At 45.2% G+C, this 26,046-nt stretch overlaps 1 protein-coding gene across 1 annotated transcript in view; it reads right to left on the minus strand.

Annotated features, from left to right (window-relative positions):
* RETREG1 (reticulophagy regulator 1) overlaps positions 1-26,046 on the minus strand; it is a 131,439-nt gene that overhangs the window by 82,263 nt on the left and 23,130 nt on the right. The window contains exons 2-3 of the mRNA XM_019450762.2: positions 14,302-14,408; positions 7,003-7,033 (exon numbers count right to left, since the gene is read on the minus strand). Of these exons, the coding sequence (XP_019306307.2) occupies positions 7,003-7,033; positions 14,302-14,408 (138 nt within the window). The remainder of the gene's footprint in view (positions 1-7,002; positions 7,034-14,301; positions 14,409-26,046) is intronic.

Genomic DNA, 26,046 nt, shown 5'->3' on the forward strand with positions numbered 1-26,046 from the left:
GTAAATTATAAGAAAACATAACATTGAGTGGCTTTCACTTAAGGAGCCCTGAGTTTTAAGTCACTTAGGGCTCCCCTGATGGCTGCTATCCCAGACTCAGGAAGCCCTGACCCCTGGTTTTCTGTCCAGGTTTTGACTTGATAAATCTGCCTGGATACAAGGAGACTATGCTACTCATGAAAGGAATACATGACCAGAAACAGGTCTAACAATTTACTGCCCTTGTCAGTGAAGCCAGTGGGCTGTGAAATGCACTTCCTGTTTGGTTTTCTTTTTAATGCTTCAAGAAATGTATCGGTTGCCATCCGGAGGGTCCGTGTCAATTTCAGGGAGCGCTTTTCTCTGGAACTCACATTCAACCCATGTGCCCTACTTTAGTTTGACGGACTCCTCAGAGACAAGAACGGCCCCTAAATGTCTGGCAGGAGCCATTTTCAAAAATTTGTAAAGAGTTTTGTATGTATATATATATATATATATATATATATATATATATATATATATATATACACACACCATTGACAGTGAAGAGAGAAGCGGCAGAATTCTCCATATCGTGTCCTTCCTCCAAACCAGCTTTAAAAACTGCTTAGAGTCCTTTGTTCCATACTGGTCTTCAAACTGGTCTAATTTTCAAAGCACAATTTTAAAAAATGAATCCAACAGATCGGAATCTGGATGAAGAACTCGAGAAACTTTCCAGACCAAGTCTCAGCAGCTCTGGCTGAGAGCTCGCTATCTATCAGTCACTGAATGGGGCTGTTCTTTCCCGACAGAGAGGAAGAAAAGGGCTTTGACTCTCCATTGTACAATGCATGACTACAGAATAGTGCTCAATTATTATTTTGGGGGGAAAAAAGGGAATAAAAGCCTATTTGGATTTTTATTTTGGCAGGATAGAGACTTGAATAGTAGTGTTTCATTCCCAGGCCAGTCCAGACATCTTCAGCCGAAGACTTACCCACACTCAGATACACTTATCTGAATTTAAGTGCATATTTTTTCTAAACTAAATAATTTAATTCAATCAAATGTATCCTTCACAGCAAAATTCTTTATTTTTTTTGTCTGTTTATTTTTGAGAGAGACAGAGTGTGAGCAGGGGAGGGGCAGAGAGAGGGGGAGACACAGAATCTGAAGCAGGCTCCAGGCTCCGGCTGTCAGCACGGAGCCCGACACGGGGCTCGAACTCACGAACAGTGAGATCATGATCTGAGCTGAATTCGTAGGCTTAACCAACTGAGCCACCCAGGTGCCCCGGCAAAGCTGTCTTTCAAAGCTCATGGAGATGTGGCTCCCTGTCTACACTTCTGGCTGAAATTAAATTGAAAAAATACAGATTTCAATATTATGCCTTATTACAAAGGTACAGGGACTAGGTTACAAAACACAAGTTACAAGGTCACTTTTAGACACACTCAAAAATGCTCAAACTGTAAAATCGACTAGTTTTAATGTATGAGTCGATACTGTTCCTTTGTCTAACGGCAAAGAAAGGACACCATATAAGATACCATGTTCAATGCTTTTTACTTAGTAGTTCACCTTCTCTATGCAATTTTGATAAGTAAGGATGATTCATAAATAACCGAAAATGTGGTTTTCACACTAAATTCTATTCCTCAGAAGAGACAATAGCAAATGGTAGATGACTTTTCACTTTTAACAGACACAGAATGTCGTGCTCAAGGATTTAATTAATTAGACATCCCTTCCTTAAACACTCCAATTTGTTCTGGGCATATGAGCCGGGGCAAGCTCAGGACTTGGGTTTTGCAACCAAAGATTCTTGGCTCCTATTCGCTGGAGGCAAAATAATAATAATAATAATAATAATAACAATAATAATAATAATAATAGTAATAGAACCAGCTAGAGTGTTCTGACTGGCAGTTATCAGGAAACTGACAAGGCAGAAGGGCATTTCATCCCTCGCAGTGGGGCCACACGACTATTTCTCCTGACGGCAGGGGAGTCCGAGACAAGCCAACACCTCGACCATGTGACCAAGATCCAGGCAAAAAGCTCACAACTCTTGCTAATCCCTGCTGGCTCTAGAAACCCTGACTGTTAATTCTCTGCTATGCCCCTGCACAGTCAACTCCAGGTAAGGCAGAGTAGACCTGATGTCCTCATGAGTCACTGGAAAGCCACTCCCCAATTCCTGTGAAGGACACATTGCTATAGACATCGGGATTCCAAGGATGTCTGATAGGGAATCCCAGCACTCTCAGCCATAATTTTCAAAATCTTTAGTTGCCATGGAAGAAAAAAAAAAAAAAAAGATATTTTCTGTAAATTGGAACCAAACAATAAAAGAAGTTTTCTGATGCGAATAGCTCCTTAATCTGGTTATAACGTACAAAACTATTAAAGAACTCTGTAAAGAAATTTTGAATGATCGCTCTATATATGCAAGTCATTTCCGTCAAACTTATACTTCGAAAAACCTGGCCAAAATAAAAACAATTTTAGGTTTTTCAAAGGCAATGTGGACAACGTGTCCTTTGTTAACAGATGATTTTATTCAGTCAGCTGCCACAGTCACGTGCAGAAATAAAAAGCCCTTATGACGCTAAGGGTCAGGTTGCATTTCAATACGAGGAATGAGCCCTAAGATGTGAATTGGGTTCAGCTGACAGACGGCTCTGGAAACGCCCTGTCCAGGTTGTAGAGTCAGTGTTAACTGTTCATTAAGGAAATAGGTCAAGCACGAGCCCTTCTCAGAACTGAAACACTATGAACCACATCTTCACCAAATCAACTTTCCAGGTACAAAAGCCGTTCTGTGAGTAGCATCTGATTAAAAGTATCCAGCTTTCATTACTGATGACCACGTCAGACTAGATGCTGGCTTTACCCTCGTTTACAAGCACCACCACGTGAACACTAGGAACAGCCTTTGTCAAACGTCCAGAGAAACTACACACGTGTGTAACTATAGACACACACGTCACCATCTTCATGCGAAATTTTGAGAGAAATACTTTCGGCTTCACTGACAGAAGCACATTTTCCCCAGGAGGAAATGACAAGTCTGTGAAAGAAGAAGCCATTAGACGACAGGGAAGGAAGGAGGTCCCTTTTCTTCGGCTTTACTGAGAATACAGCTGACATGTAACATCGCAGAAGTTTACCGTGTACGATATGACGGCTTGATACACACATAAATTGTGAAGGGATTACCACACAGGTGGTTAACGCACCCCTCGCCTCACACAATTGTCATTTTGTTGTGGTGGTGGTGAGAACACAGAAGGTCTACTCTCGGTAACTTTGGAGTCTACTATATGGCGCTGTTAACCGGAGTAGCCATGCTTCACATTAGATCCCCAGGACTCCCGGGCCTTACACCTGCAAGCGTATGCCCTTAGGCCTCATCTCCTCACTTCCCTCCCCTCCCAGCCCCTGGCAATTCCCAATCTCCTCTCCATTTTTATCAGCAGCTTTCACATATAAGTGAGATCATACAGTATTTCATTTAGACTTATTTCACACAAATGGCGGAATCTCCTTCTGCTTTTATGGCTAAATAATATTCCATCGTATATATGTACCTGTTTATCCATTTGTCCACCATCGGGAGGCTTAGGCTGTTTCCACGTCTTGGCTGTTGTGCATGATGCTGCAATAACCATGCTGGTCCAGGCACGTCTTTGCAACAGTGAGCCCATTTCCTTCGGGCATATGCCCAGAAGCGGGATGCTGGATCATATGGTAATTCACACATATGGTAATTCTCTTTTTAATTTTGCAGGAACCTCCATCCTGTCTTCCCTAGTGGCTGCAACCAATTTACGTCCCCACCAATAGTACACAAAGGTTCCATTTTCAAGGGGCTCCTTTTTAATTTAAAAGCATTACGATGGCATTACGAAGAGAGAATGCCCATTACTTGATTTACCTTTTTACAGTGAACTTAATGATCTTTCAACGAAGCAGTTGAAGCCCCACAGAGAGAAGGCCTGGCCCATTGTGAGACTGAGCACAGACCACCAGCAATATGCGACACAGGACAAAGTAACCAGGAAGCGCAAAGAGCCTAACCCCCCGCGGCGCACATGAGCAAACGGCGCCTCTCTGCCCCCAAAGATCCTCTTACACAGCACTGCTTTCTGTCCTTCAAAGAAACTGGTTTTGAATTTTTCGATGTTAAAAACACAAGCACTACCCAGCACCAGACACCAGGAATCACTGCAAGCAACGTATTCAAAGAAATTAGAGGAATAAATATTTTAATTCCACATCTCCATGATGAAAAGAGAACAGAATACAATGACACAATAGAAACTGCAGCGAAAACTTCTGCGGTGGATTAAATCACTTTGAAAGAGTCCCTGGCCAAACAAAAACGTAATAACAATAAGAAAGAAACAGGAGGGGCACCTGGGTGGCTCAGTCGGTTGAGCACCGACTTCGGCTCAGGTCACGATCTCGCGGTCCGGTCCATGAGTTCGAGCCCCGCGTCGGGCCCCTGTGCTGACAGCTCAGAGCCCGGAGCCTGTTTCAGATTCTGTGTCTCCCTCTCTCTGACCCTCCCCCATTCATGCTCTGTCTCTCTCTGTCTCAAAAATAAATAAACGTTAAAAAAAAAAAAATTAAAAAAAAAAAGAAAGAAACAGGAATGATTCTTTGCTCCCACTTCTGATCACCAACTATAATTCTAGTACCAATTCTGACCTGGGGGGTGGGGGGCGGGTGGAGCGCAGGAGGGGGATGTTGACCGCACCACCTAGAGACTCCAGGTCACCAGCTGAGTGTTCTACAAGTCAACTTGATTTTGACATTATCTACCCGGGGATAGCGTCAGACCCCACAGGTCAAGGGCTCAGTCCGACAAAATTCCCGCCCTCTTCCCCCACTTAGGTGCCATTCACAAGCCCAGGTAGTCACCCACACTTCTGACCAACTGGCTACAGACTAGAGGTTCCAACGACCCCCTCCCTGCCTTGGTTCCATGAATTTGCTAGAGGGGCTCCCAGAACTCAGAAGCATTTTATTTACGAGATTACGGTTTTGTTACAAAAGATGTGACTCCGGAACATCCAGATGGAAGAGAAGCACGGGGCAAGGTGCGGGGAAACAGTGCTGCTGCCCACAAATCTCTGGGTGTTCACCAACCTGGGAGCTCTCCAAACACTGTCCCTTGGGGTTTTACGGAGACTTCATTACACAGGCACGATTGATCAAATCATTGGCCTAGGATGATTGATTCAACCTCCAGCCCCCTCCCCGCTCCCCAGAGAAAGGGGGAGGGACTGCAAGTTCCAAACCTCAAATCACAAGGTTAATTCCCCGGCCAACCAACCCTTCCCCCTCCTCCCACCTTCCCTCCTCCCCGCACCGGTCCTTAGGTGTGGTGGAAAAGCCACTTCATTAACATGGACAAAAGACACCTTTCTCTCAACAATTAGGAAACTGCAAAGGTTTTAGGACTCTGTCCTTGAAACTTGGGGACAAAGACCAAATCTATATTCTTATTATAAATCACAATATCTCAAACACAACAAACCCCTCAAATTGTATTACAGACTCTTTACAGCTGAGAGGGACATTTGAAACTATTGTCTCTCTTACCTCCTCAGTCAGATGAGAAACTGAGGCCCAGAGAGAACTTGGCAAGATCATCAGCTGGTGGGGGGATGGGGGTGAATTGAATACGTATCTGGACAATTCTAAAGTGAATGTGACCCTTCCTTGAAAAGGTTATTTCCATGATCACGCCTTCTCTGGGGGCACATGGGCACTTTCCCAAAGTAGTGAAATATTACAAATCCACACAAAAGGCATGTTATAAGGTGCTACTCACTCCCTGACCAAAGCCAGTGCGCTGGCAAAGGGGGTCCCTGGGTCCTGCTGTGCTCGCTGATACTTTTTTCCAAATCATCATCAAACACTCCAATAGCTTCTAAACAGGCAACGTGTTCTGGGCTATGCTGGAAGGGCTTGGACGGCAAGGCCTCTAGAAAAGCAGGCACGTGATACCTTCACGGGTCAAAATAAGTACCAGTAAATCTGAAAGGCTACTCGCCAGAGAGCACGAAGTGCTTTTTAAGATTCCTGTGAAATCACACTAGCCCGCTGGGTGGAATCTTCCCCCTGCCCCAAATTAGGGAGCCGGGTCACTCTCTGCACGTGCACAGAAGGCCAGGACACGCCCAAGGAGCTCCAGCGTGCCTGCAACAAACAGGACTGGGAGCTGGGACCTGTACTGCCAGGCCAGGGGTGGGGTCGCGCCTAGAGTGGCCTGCAAGCCACAAGGGCACCACCGTCACCACACTTTCAGATTGTTCTCTGGTCCTGTTCTCATCAATAGCCTTCTGGTCTTAATTTGATTTCCCAAACAGACAGCCATAACCAACTTGGAGAAACCTGACAAGCACCACTTTGGCCAGGTGGTCAAGGTTAGCATCGTGAGTGATAAATCACGTCAATGGGAAGCACCCTTGACACGGAGTGATGGAAATGGCACTTCACCCCTGTTGGCTTCTCCCCAAAACCCATAACCCCAGAGTAAAGGGGGGGTTCTATAATATACTTGACTAGGACTCCTCAAAACTATCAAGGTCGACAAAAACAAGAAAAGTCTGAGAAACTGTCACAGCCAAGAGGAGCGGAAGGAGACGCGACTATGAAACACATTGAGGAATCCTGGACGGGATTCTAGAACAAAAAAAAAGAACATTGGGCAAAAACTAGGGAAATCTGCACACAGTGTGGACATTTAGTTAATAAGAATATATTGACTATTGTTTCATTAATCATCACAAATACATCATGGTAATGTAATAATGTTGACAGAAGAAAGGTGGGGGTGTACTATCTATATACGGGAACCTTGTACTATCTTTTCAATTTGTCTGTATATCTCAACTGTTCTAAAAAAATAAAGTCCATTTTAAAGAAGGAGAGAACCAACTATGTATTTGAACCCACTGGACATCTTGGAGGCGCAGTCACCTGCCCTCCGTTAGCCATGACATTGAAAACCAAGTTCCCTACCTTTCACTGAGGCTTCTCCACAACTGTGCACCTGCAACAAGGAGAGGCAAAGAATGAAACATTAATGGAGGCATTTTTCTCTCGAAGCATTTCTCAACGTAGAAATCTTCTGAGCTATTAAAAATGCTCAGATGTTGGGACACCTGGGTGGCTCAGTCAGTTAAGCGTCCAACTTCGGCTCAGGTCATGATCTCATAGCTCATGAGGTCCAGCCCCACGTCAGGCTCTGTGCTGACAGCTCAGAGCCTGGAGCCTGCTTCAGATTCTCTGTTTCCCTCTCTCTCTGTCCCTCTCCTGCCTGTGCTCTGTCTCTCTCCCCCAAAAACAAACATTAAATTTTTATTTAAAATTAAAAAAAAAATAAAATAAAATAGAATGCTTAGATCTTTCAACTCTAGAAATTATCAAACCATTCAGTATACACCTCTGGTACCAGAATTCATTCAGGCAATGTGCCCACGAGTATTTCAGAGCCTGCTATTTGTAAAACACTTGGATAGGTGCCTCGGGAGATGGGACCCTGTATCACACATGGTCCTGCCTCGGGGACTTGAGTGTTCAGTGGGGCAGACCTAGCATGCACTGAGGTGGTGTATGGAGGGAGAGAGAGAGTATGGCTGCTCGAGAGAGTCCCAAGAACAGAGGTGCCATTTACGGTGGGCTTTGAAATGGTACCGACAAAAGGAGAACTGAGACAACAGTGATTTGAGAAAGGAGGTTTTTATCTATTCATCCTTTAGGTGTTTTGAGCTTATGTTGAGGCTCAAGTGAAATCAACAGAAAAAAAAATGCATACTTGGATCTCATTTGCTTTCTTTTTAAAAAATTTTTTTAATGTTTGTTTATTTTTGGGAGAGACAGACACAGAGTGCGAGTGGGGGAGGAACAGAGAGAGGAGACAGGGAATCCAAAGCAGGCTCCAGGCTCAGAGCTGTCAGCACAGAGCCTGACATGGGACTCAAACTTGTGAACCGTGAGATGATAACCTGAGCCAAAGTCGGATGCTCAACCGACTGAGCCACCCAGGCGCCCCTCTCATTTGCTTTCTTGATGGGCTTACTTTCTTCATTGCACTATGTCTTAATATTATACACCCAGCTACCAGTTTTAATGGATATTAGAAATGGCCATGAGGTGGTTTCTGCATTTTCCCATCTTTCCAAAGATGTTGTCCCTTTTGTTCTTCAGTATCCCCTATCAAAGATCTATTAGGGGTGCCTGGGTGGCTAAGAGTTGGTTAAGAGCAGGTGACTCTTGATCTCAGCTCAGGTCTTGATTTCAGGGCTGTGAGTTCAAGTCCCACATTGGGCTCCATGCTGGGCATGGAGCCTACTTTGGACGGAAGGAAGGAAGGAAGGAAGGAAGGAAGGAAGGAAGGAAGGAAGGAAGGAAGGAAGGGAGGGAGGGAGGAAGGAAGGAAGGAAGGAAGAAAGAAAGGGAGGGAGGAAGGGAGGGAGGAAGAAAGAAAAGAAAAGAAAAGAAAAGAAAAGAAAAGAAAGAAAGAAAGAAAGAGAGGGAGGGAGGGAGGGAGGGAGGGAGGGAGATCTGTGTAATAAATTCTTAAAATTTAGTCCCAGGAAAAAAAAAATTTAGTCTCAAAATTGTTTGCATTCTTTCATCACACTATTAGAACTATTCAGTGGATCTAGTTTCCCTTTTTGCCTTGGCTGCCAGTAAGCACAGGGATCACTCTGTTGCTCAGTTATGGTCACCATATTAGAATCTATTCCTCTACTTACACCTTTTAAAAATAGCCTTGTTTTTTATGTTCCTCACAAGCTGCCTCAAATACTTTGGGGTTAGATGGCACAGCAAACAAAGCAAAGAAACAATTCCAAAGAATCCAAGGGCTTACGAACACTAGTGCCGCCTCAGCTGAAGCTGGAAAGTGGGAGAGACTAAATTCTGGCACTAACACTCACCTTGTCATACGACCCTTCTCTGATAGCACCGGCCCCAAGAGTGGAGGAAGTGGGTGACATCATGGGGTGCTTGCTTGTTTGCTTATTAAAAGTGGGAAAAATGAGCATGGTTGGGCTGTGGGGACAAGGACATTCAGAATGGCAAGGACAGCAGACCTGCAGCCACTGAGCACCGAGCAGGTGGGGGCTGTGCAGGGCAGAGGGGCGGGTAAGAGGCTGAGCAGGAGGGCGCTTACCCTGAGGGCAGAGCCGGTTCAGCAGGAGTGAGGGGCTGGGGGCTGGCCAGAGGGTGTCCTGAGGGGTGACTCTCAGCCTCTGTAGGGGTTGCAGACACAGTGCTTCTGGTGGCTCAGGTCAAAGATGAGGCCACGCAAGTGGGTGACCAAATCCAGGTTACAGGATGCAGGGACAGAGAACGGAGGCACACGAGTCCACCCGCCACAATCCCCATGCTCAACTGTGACCAGAAAATGGCGTAAATGGACAGTGCAGATTTCGCAGGAGGAAAGGTACGAAGGGACCGAGGTTGAAAATGAGTGGCCGCGTGGGGACCTGCTGAGCCCCCCCTCCCGCCGCACAGGGCGGTGCTGGAAGAGGATGTTAAAGGGAGCCGGTGGCAGGACAGGCTCTTCTGCAAGGAGAGAGAGGCGGGGGACGGTCGAGCAACAGCCTATGGCTGCAGAGGGATTTTCCACGCTGCAGAAGGGTCTTCCAGGGCCTGGACGAAGGGGCTCACACAGGGAAGTGTGCACTCAAGGTACACAACAGGAGTGAGCGCGAACCCCCCCCCCCCCCGCCCCGCAGCTGCAGGCTGCTCCTGCTGCCGACTTGTAACAGAGACGTGGATTCCAGCAGGTTCCACAAAGATGAATTCACGTGAAAGATCTCCACATTGTCGCCCACCTCCTTCATATTAAGCATCTGAGATGGTATTAAAATTAGCAATTGGGGGGAGGGGGGGAGAGGAGGAGTAAAACGAAATTCATAACAGCAGAAGCATCAGCTCTTTAGCCAAAACCGTCGTGGGAAGTGGGGACGCTGAGACGGGAGGGGAGAGAACGGCCCCGGGAGCCCGACGGCTGGCTGTTGCTTTCCCAGTTGCTGTCCTAAAGCCAACGTGAGCAGCGACAGCGGCTGGCGGGTCTGGCTGAAGCCATGGCGTCTCCGTAACAGCATGTGGCTCGAGATGGAAGCTTCCCGGAGACCCACTCGTCTCAGCCGGGCCTGGGCTGAAAAGTCTGCAGAGTCAGGCCCCTGCCCACTATCCGCAGGGCTCAAATGGGTCTTTGTCTCCAAAGCCTCCACTAACGGAGGCCGAGGCTGGCACTTGTGCTCCTTCGTCGCGGGCCAGAGGGGCGCTGGGAGAGAGCAGAGTTAATCCCGACCTTCTGCCTTTGTGCAGCAGAAATGCTGTATTCGGAGCAGTGCAAGCTGGGCTCATACCCTCAGAGGAAGCCTGGCCTGGGGCAAGCGCCTGGCGTGCAGGATGGGGTCTGAGAGCTCGCCTGGGGCGCCGGGGCCGGAGTGGGCCTGGATGCCCCTGGCAGCCCAGGGCCGCCAGCAGGCCCTGAACAGAAAGGCGCTCAGCACAGGCCGCCCGAGTGAACACACCCCATGACGTTCAGATGACGCGGCAGAGCGGACCGGGCCGCACGGAAGCTACTGGGCCCGGGGCACTCCTGTTCCACGGTCTCAGTCCACCCTACCCGGCCGAGCGGCCTGGGTTGGTCTCGGTCGTGTCACGGGATGAAGAAGCTCAGGCTGTGCAGCTGGCGGGATGACGGCCCCCAGAGACGCCAGGTCTCCCATCCCCGAAACCTGCAAAATGCCACTTTCTATGGAAGCGGGATGCACTGTGTGTGATTGAGTCAAGGGCCAGGAGACGGGGAGACTGTCCGGGGCTGTCCAGGTGGGCCCCAAGTACAACCACGAGGGGCCCTGTAGGACGGAGGTTTGACGAGGACGAAGAGGAGGGGGTGAGCGCAAGGGCAGAGAGTGGAGGGACGTGGCCACAAGCCACGCACGACAAGCCACCACCCAAAACCACCCGAAGAGGTAGGGGATGCTTCCCTAGAGCCTCCGGAGGGGGCACAGCCCTGCCGGAACCTCGATGTTGGCCTGGTGGCACTGATTTTGGGCTGGTGGCCTCTAGAACAGCAAGGGGAGAGATTTCTGTCGCTTTGAGCCACCACGTTTATGAAGGCTTGTTACCGCAGCCCCAGGAAACTAACCCACTATCTGGTAGGTCCCCGCCACACTGGGAAGTGAAGCGAACAAGCCCGGACTAGACCCTTCAGGCTCCTACTCTTCCAAGGCCACAGCTTCCGTTCGCAGAGGGCCGAATCCTTGCAAGCGGAAGGCGGCCTGCACTCTGTGAACGCGGAGGTCCCGTATTCACAGGAACGTCAAGCCAACGAGTCAAGGCTGATAACAACCTCTGTGCGATCGGCTGAGAGTGAGAAAAGAGCAGTCGCGAAGCCTTCAAGCCCTGTATTTGCCTGCCCGCTTGTCTGCTCCTACAACTTGTGCCCAAACGGGGACCAGATTTGACTCGAAACGGAAACGATTGAGATGCTCGGCTAAAATGGCTGCTGATGAAAATGTGTAAGTGGTTATTTCTTCTAAGATTCCCCTGAGGAAGGTCCTAGAGGGTGAAAATGTTACAAAGTCTACTGGAGAAAAAGGGTCTCTCCTCTGTCCGTTAGGAATCAGGGCAGAGGGGTGCCCGGGTGGCTCAGTCAGTTAAGCGCCCACTCTTGATTTCAGCTCAGGTTATGATCTCATGGTTCATGAGATCGAGCCCAGTGTCAGGCTCTGCACTGAGTGTGGACTTTGCTTGGGATTCATTCATTCATATTTTCTCTCTCTCTCTCTCTCTCTCTCTCTCTCTCTCTCTCTCTCTCTCTCTCCCCCTCTGCTCCTCTCCCCAACCTGCGCTCTCTAAAAAAAAAGAAAATGAAATGAAAAGTTTGAATCAGGGCAGAAACAGGGCATCACCGCGGGTGCATCTGACAGACCCTGTGCAAAACCCACAACGTGAGACCGATGCTCGGCTTCCAGGTGGCCTTAATACATCTGTGGTGAACAGAGTACTGGGGCAGGTGTCTGACAGGGTTAACAGGGAGTTGGGTGTCTATTCTCTGAAACAGAAAAGGATGGGGTGAAGAGGGAGAGGAACGAGGGGAGAACCCATACACGAATGCAATCTTAATCCACAGATTCATGAAAAGAAGTAATTGGGGGCCACTGGGTGACTCAGTCAGTTGAGAGTCCGATTCTTAGCTTCGGCTCAGGTCACGGTCTCACGGCTTGCGAGTCTGAGCTCCACACTGGGCTCATGGCTGTCAGCGCAGAGCCCGCTTTGGATCCCCCGTCCCTCTCTCTCTGCCCCGCCCCCACTTGCGCTCTCTCAAAATAAATTTTAAAATATATTTTAAAAAAAAGAAAAGAGGGGCACCTGGGTGGCTCGGTCGGTTAAGCATCCGACTTCGGCTCAGGTCATGATCTCACGGTCCGTGAGTTCGAGCCCCACGTCGGGCTCTGTGCTGACAGCTCAGAGCCTGGAGCCTGTTTCAGATTCTGTGTCTCCCTCTCTCTCTGCCCCTCCCCTGTTCATGCTCTGTCTCTCTCTGTCTCAAAAATAAACAAACGTTAAAAAAAAAAAAATTAAAAAAAAAAAAAAAAAGAAAAGAAAGAACTAGACATAAGTGAATTTGTGGGAGGTCTCCTAACCGAATTTCCAGTTTGGCACTTCCCAATTCCAATGGATTTATTCCTCGCGTAAATTCCTACAGTTAACAACACTGGGTTTTTTTTCACCTTCTCAGATTCACTAGAATGAAGGAATTACCTTCAAACCTGGTAATGCAGCAATGTAACACAGTCTTTCTACACATAATTTACTTTAAGAAGACTTAGAATATAAACTGGAGCTCAAGCCCACTGTGGACCATGATGATGGTAAACCCGTAACAGCTGAGATCCCTGGTCTCAGAGTTGGCTTTAGGGAGAACAAGGGTGCTTCCTACAAGGCAGGCCTCGGTACCCTGCCAGGGCGGGAACTCTGGGAAGTTCTTACGCGCATTGATCTATATGGACCCCGGCCAATATTATCCTTCCGTGCGGGTGTTACACTGAGGGAAATCAAATGTCTCACTGGAACCTCCTTCTCTTGGCTATTTTTTTTTTTTAATTTATTTATTTGAGAGAGAGGAGAGCGAGCGAGTGTGCAAGCAGGGGAGGGGCAAAGAAAGGAGGAGAGAATCCCAAGCAGGCTCCGCACCGTCAGCGTGGAGCCTGACGTGGGGCTCGATCTCACCAACCCATGAGATCATGACCTGAGTCGAAAGCAAGAGAGTCGGACCCCTAACCGACTGAGTCATCCTGGTTTTTGATCCCATCAATCTTACCACATTTAAAGTTCCCAGGGCTCAATTACTCCAAGGAGGGACTTTTGCTCATTCACAAAATCTAGCTCAGGCTCTGGTCAGAGGGCCTCTCCAAGTACAGAAAAGCTGGACTCAGATTTATAACACAAATTACTCAGAAAACACCTTGAGCAAATTTCAAAATTAACTCAAAGTCTCATTTTTAAACAATCAGTTCACATTTCATTATCATGAACTCATTTGTTAAAATTTACTTAACTACTACTTTTTTTTTTTTTTAAGTAATCTCTACCCCCAACATGGGGCTTGAACTCAAAACCCCAAGATCAACAGTCACGTGTTCTACTGACTGAGCCAGCCAGGCACCCCAATTGTTATTTGTTTTTAAGCCCAGAATTGTTTTTCTTCATGGAGGCAGAGAAAGTTTTCATATAAATGAGCCCATTTTCCAGTGGCCCAAGCTTCATCTTGGGGGACGTTATAAATATTTCACTGTCATCCTCACTGCAACCTGCTTACATATCAAAATGGTATTTAAGTAGCACTTAGAACCAAAGAGAAACCAGCACGCACACACAAACCTTTCGCTCAGGACCAGTAGCTCTGACTAGGGACATCAGTTAAGTACGTAATAAATATTTGCCAAATAAATAAATATTCAACAAACATTAATAATAGCCAAGTCAATGCCTACATGACGTTATTTTGTTCCCTTCTGCAATGTTTTTATTTATTTTAATAGAGAAAGAGAGGGAGGGAGGGGCAAAAAGAGAGGGGGAGAGAGAGAATCCCAAGTAGGCTCTGCTCTTGGACCCACAAACTGTGAGATCGTGACCTGAGCTGAAATCTAGAGTCAGATGCTTAACTGACTGAGCCACCAGGGCGCCCGTTCCCTTTTAAAACTACTCGGTTAATGTGCCTACACAAAGATCAGATATTTGGGGCCTAGCAAATTACATACCATAAAAATGAATTCTCAGTTTTCTTACCTCTAGCTCTGGACAAAACCATATCCTTTATTATTTGCATAATAACGCGCCCGAGTATCATGACAGAAATCAGGTGATACACTCTCCATGGAGTCAGTGCAAGGAACCTGTAATAGCAAAAACAGACAAATCACGATTTCAGTTTGACGATTTTCATCTTTTTTTTTTTTTTAAGTTAGGTTTAGTTCCTAACATAGAAACGAAGACACAAATTTCAGTTTTCAGAATCACCCCAACGAGACCACATCAAAGTTACCCAATAGGCATCAAAGTCAGCAAAATAAAAGCGCTTGGGCCACGTATGCGTTGGTGCTAGCCTTTCCGCTGTAACCTCTAATTTGGGCAGAGGATTCTCTATGCTGGGTGTGGCCCAAATATCACCCTGCTAACAGATGGAGAGTGGAACTGACCTGAAACCACATCATGAGGCACGTGAAAGGCAGAAGGGTAGGTTTTCCACTATGTGGAGGGGCTATTGGCCTCCCTGTTCTACTTCTATCTACATTCATCCACCAGCCCCTCCCTCCGATCTCTTGGAAACAGCAGTGATTAAGGATCCAAGGCACTAGCCCCTTCTCTTTAAGATCACATCCTGTGGTCTATCCAGCCAGGTCCTCTCCAAGGGGAAACCAAGAATTCTTTATCACGAACAGCACACAAACATTGCAGTACTTTTTTTTTTTTTAATGTTTATTTATCTTTGGGGGGGGGGGTGGGTCACAGAGAGGGAGACACAGAACCCGAAGCAGGCTCCAGACTCTGAGCTGTCAGCACAGAGCCTGACGTGGGGCTCGAACTCACCAATCATGAGATCGTGACCTGAGCCGAAGTCGAACATTAACTGGGCCACCCAGGCAGTACTTTTTTTATGATTGGGCTTATAAAGGAACGGAATAAGCCTTCATACAGAGGTTGAAGCCTGCTTACAGATTAAATGCTCAAACTTCCAGTTAATATTAATTTTGGTGTAATCATAATCCTAGAAAAATTAACATATATGTCGTTTAAAACTAGTTGCAAGGCACTGTAGGCTTTATGGAGAAGGACACATACTGTAAAGAAAGAATCCTGTCTTCCGGGAACTTACTTCCTCATCTGAGACAAACACGGGCCAAGCCAACCTAACAAAATCCAAGGCAATGAGTCTGAGGTACTCAAGTAAAACATGAGCAAAGAACAAAGAGAAGCAAAAGAAGGAATGATTAACTCAATAATAAGGGAAGATTTTATGGAAGTGGCCCTTGAACTTGGTCTGGCAGGGCGGATGAAATTGAGAGGAAAACAGAGGTTGTTCCAGTATTCCAGAATATTCCAGGATACAACATGTATAGAAGATCATAGTCGGGGACGGGGAGGTGTGCCCGGGGCACACTGAGTGTCCTGGGGTGCCCCAGCAAGACATGGATAAAGGAGATATGCGGGAGATGGGCAGATAGAGAAGATATTGAGGGGACAGGTGTCAGCACACTGTGGCAGGCCCTGAATTATCTGCTAGGGCATTTGGTCTTAATAATACCAGCAATAAAGAGAAAGCCAAAGGTATAGACAGGTATCAGGTAGGAAAGTGGAATGATGGGAGATTTCAGAAGATGCCTGAGAGAATGAGGTAGGAGAGTGAAGAAGCATGGAGTCCGGGACGTCTGCTAGAAGGTTGTGTAACGTGTTTGGTGAGAAGCGGCCGATGTGAGATGCTGGTGACGTCATGGGTAAAGCCCTCCGGCGCAAGGTGGGCAACCCAGGTGCCAGCTCTGGTTCTCCTAGTGAGTGTCACCTGGGCCGGTAAAATAAGCGGGTAGAACAGGTAAGTGCTTCGTAAACACCGGTCGCCACCGCCACCAGGTTGCTGCCTGGAAAGCTTGTTAAAATACAGACTCCCAGACCCCACGTTCCTCCCCCAGGTCCCCTGAAACAGGTGGTCTAATTACCAGTGTTTACACTCAGTGAGTACTTACTTGGAGAGTGTCTACACTGGGCCAGCCACTGTGCTACCAGAAGGAACTAAATACTGAGCAAGAGGCACAGAGGGAAAGAGCAGACCTACAAGATAACCCGCAACACCAACATCTCTTTTTTTAGTAGCAACGATTTCATTTGCTAATCTGGGACTGCTGCTGGCTCTCTTTTTTGAGCTCGTATGTTTCTATTAAGTGGCTGTTTTCTGGTCTTTGTTTTCTTTTTGGCTTACCTCCTCCTATCAGTTTATGATCCCTGCTTGCTGTGATCCACATGCCAGGCTCTCTCTGATCTCCCCACCTGACATCAAAGTGACAAGTTTTCAAAAGTCTTCATGGTGACCCACAGTGAGAAATTCACTTACATCTAAATATGTACAAATGAAACCAAAGTTTCAAAAAATAATATTTGTCCTTATAATGTGTAATGCCTTCTGATACCTTCCATTCAATTCTATTTTTTAATGCTGACTGCAATTCTAAGGTGATTCAGGGCTCCTGCATGGGTTGTATGTAACTCACAGTTTCATTCGCTGCATCAGAGAAAATCTATAAATGTTAAATTAGTATGTTTCATTAGATCACCTGCTGTGCAGAGTCAAGCAAAGCCCTAGGAAAGCTCCCTCAAGTTTAAAGGTCTTCAGACTCAGCCAGGAAACCAGTTACATATCTTTGAAGAAATAAAGAAATGCAAAAACAACCCAAGCAGTGAAGGTCTTAGTGGAAGTTATGATCTTCCAGGAATACAAAAATTAGGTAATGACAGGAGTGTAACCCTCAGCCCTAGCTGCTGGAAGACTTCACTCGGAGGGCGTTGCCATGGCAACTCCAGTTGGGGGTCCAGTGGACATTTTGGCCAAGGGTCTCAATGGTCATTAAGAATCCTCAATCATAAAGGATAGGCTATTTCATAAATGATGCTGTGATCATTTGCAATCCATCTGAAAGACAGGAAAATTGTATATCTATCGCCAAATTAAGGTGAATGAGAAAGGAATAATATTTGCAACAAGGTCAGCCCATGTTCCCTAAAGGGCAGATGGGACATATTTTCAGCTTCGTGGGTCTTCTGGTCTCTGTCACAACTGTCAACTCTGTCACTGTATGAAAGCAGCACAGATATTATATGAAAGAATGGGTCATGTTGCAATAAACTTCACTTATCAACACACACACACACACACACACACACACACACACACACACACACACACACCTGCGAATCCTCAGTCAGAACAAAGGCAATCCATACAACTGCTCAGGAAGGGAATGCTAAAATTGTATGGGATTCCATAATCGTCTCCTAGGCAGGCTAGCATCCTTGACCCCAAGAATTAAGTACAGAAATGTTTGTGAAACTAATCCCTAATATTAATCATTCATATTTAGAAAAACCTATGCATATTTGGTTTTTTAATTATTTATACTGTTTTAGATGATTCATCTCATGGTTCCAATTTAAAATATGTAGCTGTACAAAGGAAACAACCAACAAAACTAAAAGGCAACCAACGGAATGGGAAAAGATATTTGCAAATGACATATCGGACAAAGGGCTAGTATCCAAAATCTATAAAGAGCTCACCAAACTCCACACCCGAAAAACAAATAACCCAGTGAAGAAATGGGCAGAAAACATGAATAGACACTTCTCTAAAGAAGACATCGGATGGCCAATAGGCACATGAAAAGATGCTCAACGTCGCTCCTCATCAGGGAAATACAAATCAAAACCACACTCAGATATCACCTCACGCCAGTCAGAGTGGCCAAAATGAACAAATCAGGAGACTACAGATGCTGGCGAGGATGTGGACAAACGGGAACCCTCTTGCACTGTTGGTGGGAATGCAAATTGGTGCAGCCGCTCTGGAAAGCAGTGTGGAGGTTCCTCAGAAAATTAAAAATAGACCTACCCTATGATCCAGCAATAGCACTGCTAGGAATTTACCCTAGGGATACAGGAGTACTGATGCATAGGGGCACTTGTACCCCAATGTTTATAGCAGCACTCTCAACAATAGCCAAATTATGGAAACAGCCTAAATGTCCATCAACTGATGAATGGATAAAGAAATTGTGGTTTACATACACGATGGAGTACTACATGGCAATGAGAAAGAACGAAATATGGCCCTTTGTAGCAACGTGGATGGAACTGGAGAGTGTGATGCTAAGTGAAATAAGCCATACAGAGAAAGACAGATACCATATGTTTTCACTCTTGTGTGGATCCTGAGAAACTTAACAGAAACCCATGGAGGAGGGGAAGGAAAAAAAAAAAAAAAAAAGAGGTTAGAGTGGGAGAGAGCCAAAGCATAAGAGACTTTTAAAACTGAGAACAAACTAAGGGTTGATGGAGTGTGGGAGAGGGGGGAGGGTGGGTGATGGGTATTGAGAAGGGCACCTTTTGGGATGAGCACTGGGTGTTGTATGGAAACCAATTTGACAATAAATTTCATATATTGAAAAAAAAATTAAAAAATAAAAAAATAAAAAAATAAAATATGTAGCTGTAAAATTAAACAAACAAACAAATAAAATGCATAGCTGTATAGACTTGTGACTTGAAATTAAAATCTTAGGAACAGAGGAGTTTAATTTCTTCATTTTGCAGGAACTGCCTAATGTTCAGGAAAGCCTGGTTTGTTTGTTTTTTTCCAACTTCTACTTTGGTAAATTTCAAACACACATAAAAAGAGAGACCAACGTATAATAAAAAAGAGTCAACAGTTTTGCATCCATGGCCAGTCTTGTTTCTTCTGTGTTCCCACCAAGCTCTCCCCCCACCCATCCCCACCACCCAGGATTACTTGAAGCAAATCCTAAACATCATATAATTGAATTTACAAATATTGCCACCTATCTTCCCAAAAAGGAAATTTTAACCTAACAATAAAAACACTGTCTCATCTTAAAAAATTGTTTTAATCCCTTAATGTCATCAGATATCCCAACAGGATGCACATTTACCCAATCACCTTCTGTACACACATGTGCACATACACACAAAGACTGAAACAAGATTGGAAAAAAATCATACACTGAAATTGATGATGTGAGTTTTGAGTTTCCTGTAATTTATAGGTTTCCTGCCTTCTCTTTCTCTCTCTCTCTCTGTCTCTGTCTCTCTCTCTGCTTGAAATTCTTTGTGGAAGAAACAGACTCATTTGTTCAGTAAAATCTTCCAGAGTCTGAGAATCAGTCATTGAATCCTGTGGTTTAGTTTAACATTTTCCTCAATGCCTTGGGCGGACTATAAAAACAGGCAGTTCAATCTAGAGACTCGGCCAGATTTAGGTTCAAAATTTAAACTACATCATAGGTGTTGATGTGTGTTTCCATCAGGAGGCAGATACTGTCTGGGTGCTGGGGTCTATATTCCTGTGATATTAGCAGCCACTGACGAGGTCTACCTATCTTAGGAGACACAGGAGAGTGAGAGCTCTTCACTCTTGCTTCAGCCACCAGCTGGATCAGATCTATAAAGAGAAACGTCCCCTATGGATGTCTGATTGCCCTGAGACACGGATCTCACAGGAGAGGCAGGATTAATTCTTGAGTCTTTCTCTTTATTCAGCAGCTGTCAAGATAATGAGACAGTTCCTCAGTAGCCTCTAACGAAAACCAAGTTGGCTTTCTTCTTTCCTTTCTGTAGTGTTGTTATGATCATACTCGATATGCTTCAGTCCACTGCAGTATTATTCCTTCTGACCCTCAAAAGTGTCCCATCTTGGCTGGTGGGAGCTTATTCGGGCTGGTTCCTGAGTCCTTTGGTACAACTTTAATAATCTTTGATAATTAAGTACTTTAAAGCGATAGAAAAAATACAAAATTTACAAACGTGGGTTAAAATGTTTAAAGGGGTATATAACTAAACTTTTAAACAAAACATGGGGCACCTGGGTGGCTCAGTCGGTTGAGCATCCAGCTTCGGCTCATGTCATGATCTCACGGTCCGTGAGTTCGAGCCCCGCGTCAGGCTCTGTGCTGACAGCTCAGAGCCTGGAGCCTGTTTCGGATTCTGTGTCTCCCTCTCTCTCTGCTCCTCCCCTGCTCGTGCTCTGTCTCTGTCTCTCTCTCTCTCTCTCAAATAAACAAACATTAAACTTTTAAACAAAACCAATCATTCACCAGAGGCTATCTTAAAATTGGCTATTAAAATTTGCTAGATTGATAAACAAAATGTGTTACATTTTGTTACATACAGTTGCCCCTAGTATTGACATCTTATTTCAGTGTGGCACATTTGTTATAACCAACACACCAATATGGATGCATTGTTAACTCCTTGGTTCATATTAAGGTTCACTCTTGGTGTTGCACCTTCTATGGGTTTTGACAAATGCATAATGTCATGTATCTACCATAACAGCATCACATAGAGTATTTTCACTGCTCTAAAAATCCCGTATGCCACATATTCAGTCCTTTCTCACTCCCCAGAAACCAAGTGACCCCTGGTCTTTTAACTGTCTCCACTGGTTTGCCTTTTCCAGAATGACACGCAGTTTTTACTATCCTCTGTGTCTTTTAATGGTTTGATAGCTCATTTCTTTCTATGACTGAATACTATTCTATTGTATGATACACTACTGTTTATTCATTCACCTACGGAAGGACATCTTGGTTGCTTCCGATTTGGGGCAATTAAGAATAAAATTGCTACTCTGTGTCAGATTTTGTGTGGTTACAAGTTTTTCATTCTTTGGGGACAGCCTTTAAAAAAAAAAAAAAACAGGTTCATCAGCATGCCAGCTTATTTTGGATTTATGGGCAGTTAAAACCTCCAAGGATTCTACTTTTTGGATGCAACTTTTGAATCTAAGTATGTCCTATTAAATTTGTTCTTGTCTGACACAGTCCGTCATCCAAACCTACAGACCTTAATGGTGTCCCCAACCCCATTCATTCTCTCATCCAGCTTCTTAACACCTACACATTTGCAGGTCGTTTGTCCTCGTCCACACTATTGATCAAAGGTGTTGATCAGCACTGACGCCCTGTCACTTCCCATTAACAGCTGCTCTCAGAGTGACCTAGATTAATCAGCACTTTATGAAGATGACAGACCATCTAATCTGCCAGTCCATTCTTGTCCCCGTCACTCCACCTTATCCACAAAGACATAACAACAGATTTTCTTAAACACCTTGCTGGAGCCTAATACATTCCTAAGGTCTATGTGTTTCTAAGTGTCGATCTGCTTGACTGATGCTGAGAATTACTTTGAGGTATGAAACAGTTCTCAGTTGCAGAACTAAACACCATTAGAACCTGCCAAAGGGGTCATGGGGCACAGCCTGTTCTGAACCCTGGGGTGACCGTGCTGATGTGCCCATTCACAGAATTCCCACATGGCCACCACATCACCCATGGCGGAATTCTAAGGCAAAGATGGCCACACACAGGTGATCAGAGGATTCCTGAAGGCTGTGGAGTAATTATTAAGAGATGAATTGTGGTCAAAATGCAGAAGGCCCAAGAAATCATGAGAAGCAGAGTGATAAAGTACAGACTTTGAAGAGGGAGGTCTGTGGATACACATCACCCTCACTCATAGTTTTCCAGGTCCAGTGCGAGGTGACAATGCAGAGACCTCACGGGGGGTGGAGAAGTCAATACCCCATTTCTACCAGTCTGTAGCCCCAACACATAACAAATGGGCCCCCAAGATATTTCAACCTCCCCTCCAGGGCATGTTTGGGATCCGGATTCAGGGTGGGTGTAATGGCCCTGACCAGTCACTCCTGAATGCACCGTGACGTTGCCAGCTGGGACAAGGACAGCAAGCACCTTATCTTGAGGCTGCAAAGCACATGCCTGATGAGGACGCTTCTCACTTGTGCTCAGGCCCCCCATGAGGGGCAGATGGCCACGGTGGAACACAAGCCTCCCCCATCCTGGGGGATGCAACCTGCCCGCAGTCCTGGGCAGACGACCCTGGGCAGTCACACAGAGCAGCTGGGTGGGGAGGGGAGCGGGGGCAGGACCGCTGGCAGGTGGCAGAGGGGAAGGGAAGCTACCGTGAGTGGAAGCTCCACCCCCTTCCCCGTGCCCATTCCACTGGCCCGTCACGCTGCACTTACAAAAAAAAAAAACAAATTCAAACATCAAAGAATAAAGAACTGCCAGACAGCAACTGCAGAGCATTACTCCCCAAGGGTGGGGCCCTCTGAACACCAGACTCTGTGCGACTGGACAGGCCACTCACCCACTTAGCCAGCTCTCCCCTCATGATAGCTTGGAGGGCAGGTCCCCAACACTGACCAACCAAGGCTTTTTTCCTCCTCAAAATAGTTCTTAACTTAAAAAAGGCCAACAACCCTTAACCAAATTACCCTAGGGACCTGTGATCACATTAGTGGATCCTAGAATGGACAAAGCACCACTAATCCCTAAGTCTCCAGCTATCAGAAACATCTTTCTATAGATGGATAGGCTTTTTCAAAAAATTTTAATGTTTATTTATTTTTGAGAGAGAGAGAGAGAGAGACAGAGTGCAAGCAGGGGAGGGACAGAAAGAGAGGGAGACACAGAATCTGAAGCAGGCTCCAGGCTCTGAGCCGTCAGCACAGAGCCCGATGTGGGGCTTGAAACTACGAAATGTGAGATCATGACCTGAGCCGAAGTCAGACACTTAATCGGCTGAGCTACCCCGGCATGGATGTGCGTTTTTAAATACCCAATTAATAGGGAAAAAACCTACTACCTCTTTTTAAAATTAAAGTATCACTGTCTGATACATGTATTTCTTTTAGCTGATGCTGGATATAATTTCTGTCTGATAAAGGATATTCCAATTTTGGAAACCAAGGCAAGTAAACATTATATGTGACAACTATAATATCCACAGGCACACCATGACAAACAGTGCAAATGATAATTCAATGTTTTATATACATATATATGTGTGTATATATACATATATATACATATGTGTATATATACATATGTGTGTATATACATATATACACACATATATGTGTACATACATATATGTGTATATATACATATACACATATACGTATACACATATATATACACATATATATGTGTGTGTGTGTGTGTATATATATATATATATATATATATATATATGATTGCATATACATAAAAACACCCCATTTATTTTATAAAGACATACTATATGGATGAGCTGCTTTGGAAAGGTAAAGTTCCAAATCACTACGTGCACTTTCCTTTAGCAAGCTGTGTCCAATTTCTACATCTCAATGAGATGACTATTTTTAAAAATACCACATTGCCCAGGTGACTCATGTTTAGCTTGTGATGATTAGAGCCCATGGACGGCTGCTAGCCATGCTCATATAGCATCATGTCGGATTCACTTTTAGATTGGCTGAATCTGTTTGCTTTTTTCTTACTGTTTTCTTATTTCTCCTATACTTTCTGCTCTTTCATTCTCTGATTCAGCAGCATTCAATTTTAATCTGGTTTTCAACCAACCTACTGCCATAGTCCACTTGGCTTAGTTGGGATGGTTTACTAGTCATACTCGTAGGACTGAGTCTCTGATCTGCTCTTTGGGTCAACTAAGAAATAAGACTCCATCCAGGGGTGAAGGAGAGTGTAAGGAAAACAGGTAGAGACCCAGAGAAAGCCTAGAAGATTCTAAGGATCTAATGGTGAAAGAAAGAAGGAAAGAAAAAAAGAGGAAAAAGGAAGAGGAGAAAGAAAGAGGAAAAAGGAAGAGAAGAAAGAGGAAGGAAGGAAGGAAGGAAGGAAGGAAGGAAGGAAGGAAGGAAGGAAGGAAGGAAGAAAACACAGAAAGTAGAAGACGCTGCAGGACCCCCTAAATTATGTCCATGACTTTAAGTAAAAAGTTTCCTGTCAAATTATGGGTTTGACTACTGTCAAGTTAGTCTGCACTCACTGCTCGTTGCCAGGTGACAGTCGGGACGCTCTATGAAGATGCCCAAAAAGGGAAACATCAGGCTGGGAGCTAAATTATCTCAGGTAACCCATCATTGTAGCTTGCTGTGCGTGGCTCATTCAGGGCCACCACTGTTCCTTGTCCTTTATGGATTTTCAAGCATTCCACACGCATGTGGGGCCCTGGAGGTGCCTACTCAGCCTGGGCAATGGGAGGGAGCCACAGCACAGTGGCCAGGGCGGCCGGAGCGTCGGGACAGGCACTGGGCTCTGTGGCCGACGTGATGGAGAAGGACGTGAAGGTACCAGAGCTACCTTCTGTGGGCTCTACTCAGCGGCTAATTACAAATCTCTTTTGAAAATTTCTTTCCTAGCTGTATATCCATTTGACAAGGAAAGCCTAACTATGCCATTTCTTCATGGCCAAATAAAATGGCTCAACAGGCTAAATTTGTCATAAAGCAAATAAAAAAAGAACTCACAAAGCAAACAAAAAGCTTCTGTGGTTATGAATGAAAAGGATACTATTTAGTGTGTTCCATGTGTAAAACTCTAACCCTCACTTCTGGGCACAGAATAACCCACTTTGTCTCATGAAGTGAATGATGTCAATAGCAAAAATACAAAGTGTTTGTCTTCAAGGAAAGGGAGTCTATGTACAAAAACACTGGAAACCTCCATAGTTATAAGGTGGGAATTAATCGGTAGTATTTGCTTTATAAGATAGAGATAGAGATCTGTTTCCCTTTGCTGAACTATATATAACTCCAGACTTTGCCTAGACAGAGTCCTCTATGATGTTGGCTTTACGTGATACTATGGTGGCTCAAATCATAAAAGGGCCTAAGACATAATGATTTATCCAACATTATTCCAAGTCCAGATCATCACATTTTGCTGGCACATAGTTCTGTCATCTTCTCGAGACTTAGGCTTATGGGTAGCCATCTTCCTTAATATCACAAAATTCTGAATCTCAGCTAAAGTTGGCTTTCATTTTTCCTGGCCTTTTATACTGATCGTGCAAAAACAGTGTCTGAAAATGCTTTGTGAAATTAAATTATGCCCAATTAAGGGGGGAGAACTGCCAAATAACCATGACTCACTGAATTATAAGATGAAAATACATCCCAATTTCAGACCTGTTTAAACATGCACGTACGCTGGGGAGAGGGAAATACATTTCTTAAAAGTCAACAAAATATATAGTTTCAAATAATTTCGAAAGAAAGAGGGTAATCATGAAGTGAAGTGAGATAAAGTAATGACTATTAATTATAAATCGAAGACTCAATAAAACTCAGAATACTTTGTTTCTAGAAAAGTACTTTAGTTATGAGCAAAAAAAAAAAAGTGAATTAGAAGCAAGAGAGAAGAGAAAAATGAAGGAAGAAAAATAAAGGGACGAGCCGCTTTCTGCAGGGAGATGGGACATTTTGGAAGACACCCACAGGCAGAGAAACATTGGGTCGTAGCAGTCAGACAGGGTATGCTGCAGGGGAGGAGGGAACTAGGCGGTCTCTAGCAGAAAATGGTGGTGATAATCCAGTGAATTCAAGGAATGTGCCAGGTCAGCAAGGCACTGGTGATGAAATACAAGGACAGCGGTGGGCAGCAGCATGGAGCTTGTGTTCTTGAGCCCAGAGAATGGGAGAAGCCAAGGGCATAGCTGGAACGGAACCAAATCCATGTGAGGTCAAGGCAATGTGAAATCAGGTCTGCTCCACTCCTGCTTTGGAATTAGGAGAAAAGCCATGAGCAAGTCAAACAAGGAGAACCCGGGTCACGTGGTGGTGGGGTGGGAGGTGGGGGGGGGGGGGGGGGGGGGCGTTGGTCAATGGGTTCTTTACCTCCACCTAGTGGATGGTATCTGCCAATTCATACTACCTAGTTACTG

Source organism: Panthera pardus, unplaced genomic scaffold, assembly GCF_024362965.1.
Source record: "Panthera pardus isolate Hobbes unplaced genomic scaffold, ASM2436296v1 HiC_scaffold_2, whole genome shotgun sequence".
Classification (NCBI taxonomy): domain Eukaryota; kingdom Metazoa; phylum Chordata; class Mammalia; order Carnivora; family Felidae; genus Panthera; species Panthera pardus.